General features: G+C 48.2%; 1 protein-coding gene across 1 annotated transcript in view; it reads right to left on the reverse strand.

Moving 5' to 3' along the window:
• Positions 1-677: 677 nt before the first annotated feature.
• mmp28 (matrix metallopeptidase 28) overlaps positions 678-6709 on the reverse strand; it is a gene marked incomplete at its 5' end in the record, with an annotated part of 10336 nt that continues 4304 nt past the window's right edge. The window contains 3 exons of the mRNA XM_080844517.1: positions 678-1081; positions 2646-2813; positions 3610-3741. Of these exons, the coding sequence (XP_080700643.1) occupies positions 690-1081; positions 2646-2813; positions 3610-3741 (692 nt within the window). The 3' untranslated portion in view covers positions 678-689. The remainder of the gene's footprint in view (positions 1082-2645; positions 2814-3609; positions 3742-6709) is intronic.

Genomic DNA, 6709 nt, shown 5'->3' on the forward strand with positions numbered 1-6709 from the left:
ACCGAAGCTGCCGATTCACTGCTCCCTCTTGAGACTCAGATCTGGGGGAGACGAGAGGAGAGGATGTCCATTCCAGACTGAACCGCACGTCTCTGGCCAGCATCACTCTCCAGACCACTGACCCAGTATTGGTGAAGAGAAACGAGCCAGCTTTAAAACCCTTTTATATTTACTGACGTTATCTGTTCTGTGAGGGGGGTTGGGTTCTCCATTCTTTGGTCAAGTCCATCAGAGTCTGTGTCAGGAATGCACGCACAACTTATAGACTTCACAGAGTGACTGTCAGGAATGCAAACCTTATGGATTTCAAGGAGTCTGTGTCAGGAATGCACACACCTTATAGATTTCACAGAGTCTGTGTCAGGAATGCACACACACCTTATATATATAACAGGGTTTGGCTTCAGGTTGCCATAGCGCTCTGACGCTCCTTCCACTGACACAGTGGCTCAGACGTAGCATCATTGGCCCTGTCCCAGCAGACAGTCCTCTCACCCTGTCCCAACACACAGTCCCATCACCCTCTGTCCCAACACACAGTCCCATCACCCTCTGTCTCATCACCCTCAGTCCCATCACCCTCAGTCCCAGCACCACTTGGTCCCCTGGTTTAAGCTGATTTATAAGTTCCCTTCTCGGCTGTAAGTTCATCTCATTGCTCAGAGTCCTATGGCATCCAGTCCAGTCTGTTAGTTTATCTCATTGCTCAGAGTCCTATGGCATCCAGTCCACTCCAGCTCCTTGGCCCACTGCCCCGCCCCCCTCACCCGCACCTTCTTCGTGTCGAACCGCCAGAACCGCTGCTGCCTGAAGAAGTACAGCTTTCCGTTGGGTCGGGTTACGGCGCCGTTAGCCCCCCGCGGCACGCCCTTCCAGTCGGAGAGCCCGCGAGGGTAGTAGGGCTCTGAGTGCAGCGTCTCCAGGTTGAGCACGAAGTAGCGCGAGCCTTTGAAGATGACCATGTGTCCGAGCGGCGCGTAGAAGAAGGCACAGTCTGGGTGGTGCGGGAGCTCAGCCTCGCTGCTCTTCCTGGGAAAGCCAGCGTCCAGCACGGAGCCCGAGTAACGCCACATCCTCTTCCCTGAGGACAGAGAACATAGACACAGGACACTGAGGACAGAGAGCATGGACACAGGACACTGAGGACAGAGAGCATTGACACAGGACATTTGGCACTGAGGACAGCATAGACCTAGGACATTTGGCACTGAGGACAGAGAGCATTGACACAGGACACTGAGGACAGAGATCACAGACACAGGACAGTGAGGACAGAGAGCATAGACACAGGACACTGAGGACAGAGAGCATTGACACAGGACATTTGGCACTGAGGACAGAGAGCATAGACACAGGACACTGAGGACAGAGAGCATTGACACAGGACACTGAGGACAGAGAGCATAGACACAGGACACTGAGGACAGAGAGCATAGACACTGAGGAAAGAGAGCATAGACACAGGACACTGAGGAAAGAGAGCATAGACTCAGGACATTTGGTACTGAGGACAGAGAGCATAGACAAAGGACATTTGACACTGAGGACAGATAGCATAGATTCAGGACATTTGACACTGAGGACAGAGAGCATGGACACAGGACATTTGACACTGAGGACAGAAAGCATAGACACAGGACATTTGACACTGAGGACAGACAGCATAGACTCAGGACATTTGACACTGAGGACAGAAAGCATAGACTCAGGACATTTGACACTGAGGACAGAGAGCATGGACACAGGACATTTGACACTGAGGACAGAAAGCATAGACACAGGACATTTGACACTGAGGACAGACAGCATAGACTCAGGACACTTGACACTGAGGACAGAAAGCATAGACACAGGACATTTGACACTGAGGACAGAGAGCATGGACACAGGACATTTGACACTGAGGACAGAAAGCATAGACACAGGACATTTGACACTGAGGACAGACAGCATAGGCTCAGGACATTTGACACTGAGGACAGAAAGCATAGACACAGGACATTTGACACTGAGGACAGACATTGCTCAGACAGCATAGACTCAGGACATTTGACACTGAGGACAGATAGCATAGACACAGGACATTTGACACTGAGGACAGAGAGCATAGACACAGGACACTGAGGACAGAAAGCATAGACACAGGACATTTGACACTGAGGACAGACATTGCTCAGACAGCATAGACTCAGGACATTTGACACTGAGGACAGAAAGCATAGACACAGGACATTTGTCACTGAGGACAGAAAGCATGGGAACAGGACATTTGACACTGAGTAAACTCCACCAGAGAATCCTTTTAGTGGCTTCACAACAGTGCCACTTACAGGCAAAGACTGTACAACAGTGCCGCCTACTGGCAAAGACAGATTGTTTTGTCTTTGTTTCTAGGGTTTTGTGGACAGCCAGTCACATAGTCAATGTTAAGAAGCAACATGTAGTTCATTGTCATTTTCACAGCTTAAATGATAACACTCAGGTGCCAAAAGCCTAGACAAGGTGCCAAATCTAAAGCATCTTTTAAATGGAGCAAAAACACAATTCATTATTTATTTATTGATTGATTTGATTGTGTTTGAAGCTAAACCTGTGGACCTGTGAATTCAGGAAAAGCGCTCTCAATAGCCAGTTATGTACCAAACCTTTAAAGAAGTATAACTTCCCGTCCAATGGGGAGAAGGCTGCTGCTTCGATGGCCAATGGGAGGTGAGCCCAGCGCTGTTGGAGGGGGGTGGGGGAACTGGCTGTACCCTCAGGGGTCACGGTCCAGAAGAGATTCCCCCGAAACACCAGGACCGTGCGGTTCTGATCTGAAACACAAACACACACACACACACACACACACACACACACACCACAGAGAGAAGGAAAGTATAGTTGGTGCTTTATATCAGAGAAAACCACAGGAGGAAGGTAGTCACTGATCATGTGGGTTCTGATCATTAGACTACAGGAGGAAGGTAGTCTCTGATCATGTAGGTGCTGATCATTAGACTACAAGAGGGAGGTAGTCGCTGATCAGGTAGGTGCTGATCAATAGACTACAGGAGGAAGGTAGTCGCTGATTATGTAGGTGCTGATCATTCGACTACAGGAGGAAGGTAGTCTCTGATCATGTAGGTGCTGATCATTAGACTGCAGGTTTTAAACTGGGAGGAATGGGCCCCAACAGCCTTTACTAATAGACTAACCTCTGGTTCTTCAGGCACCACAAGGATGCCTCACAAGCTACAGTCACACATAGTAATGGGGGGAAACTATTTTTTGTCTAATCATTTTTATAGATTTTTTCTAAAAAAATTATATATATATATCAAAGCCTACAAATTGCATTCTACATTCCTTTGATTTAAGCAGTGTGATCTTGGGCTTGTACACTCCAACATCAGTCAACTGTCCATTGCTTACCATGGTGTGTGTGTGTGTGTGTGTGTGTGTGGCTCTTTACTCATGGTGTGTATATGGCTGGCTAACCCATTGCTTACCGATGGTGTGTGTGTGTGTGTGTGTGTGTGTGTGTGTGTGTGTGTGTGTGTGTGTGTGTGTGTGTGTGTGTGTGTGTGTGTGTGTGTGTGTGTGTGTGTGTGTGTGTGTGTGGCTCCTTACCCATGGTGATGGCATCAAACACCCCGCTGCAGTAATGAGGCTGATCTGTGCTCTCTGCTTTCTCCCAGTCCTGCATGACCCAGCTCAGAGCCTGCCCCGGCAGCTGCACCTGTCGGCCACTAGGGGGCTTCCCTGTGCAGGAAAAAGATCCATTCAGGTCCAGCAGTGCAGCAGCTCCAGTCAGTCAGAGGACACCTCTATGCTACATGTCTACATGCTGATGTGAAGGACACATCCTCTGTGTGTCAGAGCACAAGTGGATTTAGAAGACCTGACGGAAACTACAGATTATACAATTACAATGGTCTTTTCTTTTATCAGAATCAAGGAAGTACCATTGTCTACCTTTGTGATTATCATGCTGTTGTCTCTGACTGTCATTCAAAAACAGCCATAAAACACAAAATCATCTGTGGGAGTCCATCATTATCTGTGCACTCAAAAGTGCACACTATTTAGGGAGTCCATTATCTGTGCACTCAAAAGTGCACACTAGTTAGGGAGTCCATCATTTCCCATCTTGAGATGTTGGCTTCTTTGCTCCAGTGGTTTGGCAAACACAAACTCAGAACATCATGTTGACAAACAGACATGAATCCAAACAAAACATCTCCCAACGGAAACTATGAGCATCATGTTCCTAAACAAAGCCATTTTTCCCATCAGACACACTGTCTGCATGATAGACACACACACACAAACACACACACACACACACACACACACACACACACACACACACACACACACACTCAGAGAGACACACACAGAGACACACACACTCACAATAATCCTCATAAATACACTAACATCATTTTATCCAATCATATAATTAAAACACTCATGAAAGAAAGAGTGTCATCAGGTTCGTCAGGAATAGGCTGTGCACATAAGAGCTCTGTGGGCATGTGTCTGCTGCTGACGGGAGCTTGCAGACTAAAACACAAAGCTTCATGTGACGGCCGACGGGACGGGAGCTTGCAGACGACAACACAAAGCTTCTTCAGATAAGCTGAGGAGCGGCAGGGCACACGTTTGTTTGCAAAAGGTTGAGCAAACATTTGCCTTGGCGCTGGATGATATCTGCGTCCCCAGAGAGGGAGAGATGGAGCGGGTGGGCAGTAAGCGTTGTGTGTGTGTGTGAGTGTGTGTATGGGCAGTAAGCGCTGTGTTGTGTGTGTGTGTGTGTGTGTGTGTGGGCAGTAAGTGCTGCGCTGTGTGTGGGGATGGCTGGTTTCCGACTCGGTGTGTCGGTGGGTGGCTGAGGCAAGAGCTAAACACCCCCATCCCGCCCAACCCAGACGGGAACAACTTCATTCTCCAAATAACCAAATACCATGTCAGTGCCGGTGGCTGGCTTGCTGCTGACACACACTCACACACACACACACACACACACACACACACTTGCACACACACACACACACACACACACACACACACACACACACACACACACACACACACACACACACACACACACACACACACACTTGCACACACACACACACACACACACACACACACACACACACGTGAGTTAGTAGAGGGGGAATATGACGCCAAAGTCAAATAAGAGATTAGATATATAACATCCATGTGAGTTGCAGAAGAAGCAGCACAATGAAGCACTACAGTGTTCTAGCGTACAGTATAATGTGTGTGTGTGTGTGAGTGTGTGTGTGTGTGTATATATACAGTATATAATGTGTGTGTGTGTGGGTGTGTGTGTGTGTATAGTATACTGTATATATAAGTGGAAAGGGAGTTCAATGCAATGGTGAACTCCACAACCAGATTAGATATCTTGTATGCATGTGTGTGTGTTGGTGAAGGGGGATTCCAGTGGCACACAGCCCCTAGATAAACTCAAAGACCAGAGCAGACACATGAGGCACACACACACACACACACACACACACACACACACACACACAGCCCCTAGATAAACTCTACGACCAGAGCAGACGCATGAGGCACGTGTCCCATGTGGCTTTGAGTCCAGTGATGCACACACCGCAGGATCACATGTGGGTAATTCACTGGGAAACTAATGCTACGTTCAAGACAATGGCAAACTCGGTAAACAGGACTTGGGAACCTTCGACTTCAAAGCCTGTGTTCACCTGATCAAATCAGAAATCAATATACAGCAGATGTCAACATCTGTCGTATCACCTGCACATTAGCACATTAACCTTATATTAGTATATATTTGTTTTTTCATTTCAATCATATCTGTAGCATATCTATCATATCTATCTATATTTCTCATGTTGAAATCATATGGAATAGTAAATGGCTCATTAAAAGACATGAAATAGAGTTTGTAATATCACTGTCCCAACGGAGGACATGAAATAGTGTTTGTAGTATCACTGCCACAACGGAGGACATGAAATAGTGTTTGTAATATCACTGTCACAACGGAGGATGCCATGTCACGTCAGGTAAATCTGGGCACAGAATTTCTGCCTGAGTTTCCGAGCAAAGAATCCAACCCAACCATGAGAGCTTGTGTTTTCCCAACGATTCTCCAACGTATCATGAACGCAGCATCAGAGCCGGGCAGCAGATGAGACACATACGTGGCTGAGGGGGAGATGGAGCCGGTGCCAGGCTGCAGCAGAGAAGAGAAGAGAAGAGAAGAGAAGAGAAGAGAAGAGAAGAGAAGAGAAGAGAAGAGAAGAGAAGAGAAGAGAAGAGAAGAGAAAAGGAAAGAAGAGGTATTCAGGTCAGCCTGGCATCTGGTCCTCATCACCACACAGGCCAGCACTCAGCACCAACCGGGTGAGAGCCAGCAGACCCAGCGAACCGCCAGCAGGCCCAGTAGCGGGCCAGGTCAGAACCAGCAGCAGGCCGGGTCAGTATAAGATTCAGCTTCTGTCCAAACCTGGCTTGGCTCAGGTGTGGCGTACAGCAGACCTGGGCCAGACCACGGCCAGCTCCACGAGATCTAAGATCCACGGTTGAGAGCCAGAGAGCCAGCAGGAGAGTGCCATGCCGGATCAGGGCCAGATCAGGGCCAGATCAGGGCCAGACCAGGGCCAGTGGACAGGATCCATGCCATAGTCTGTGTCTGTGAGTTGGTGTGTCAGAG

This window comes from Sprattus sprattus (assembly GCF_963457725.1).
Source record: "Sprattus sprattus genome assembly, chromosome: 9".
NCBI lineage: Eukaryota > Metazoa > Chordata > Actinopteri > Clupeiformes > Clupeidae > Sprattus > Sprattus sprattus.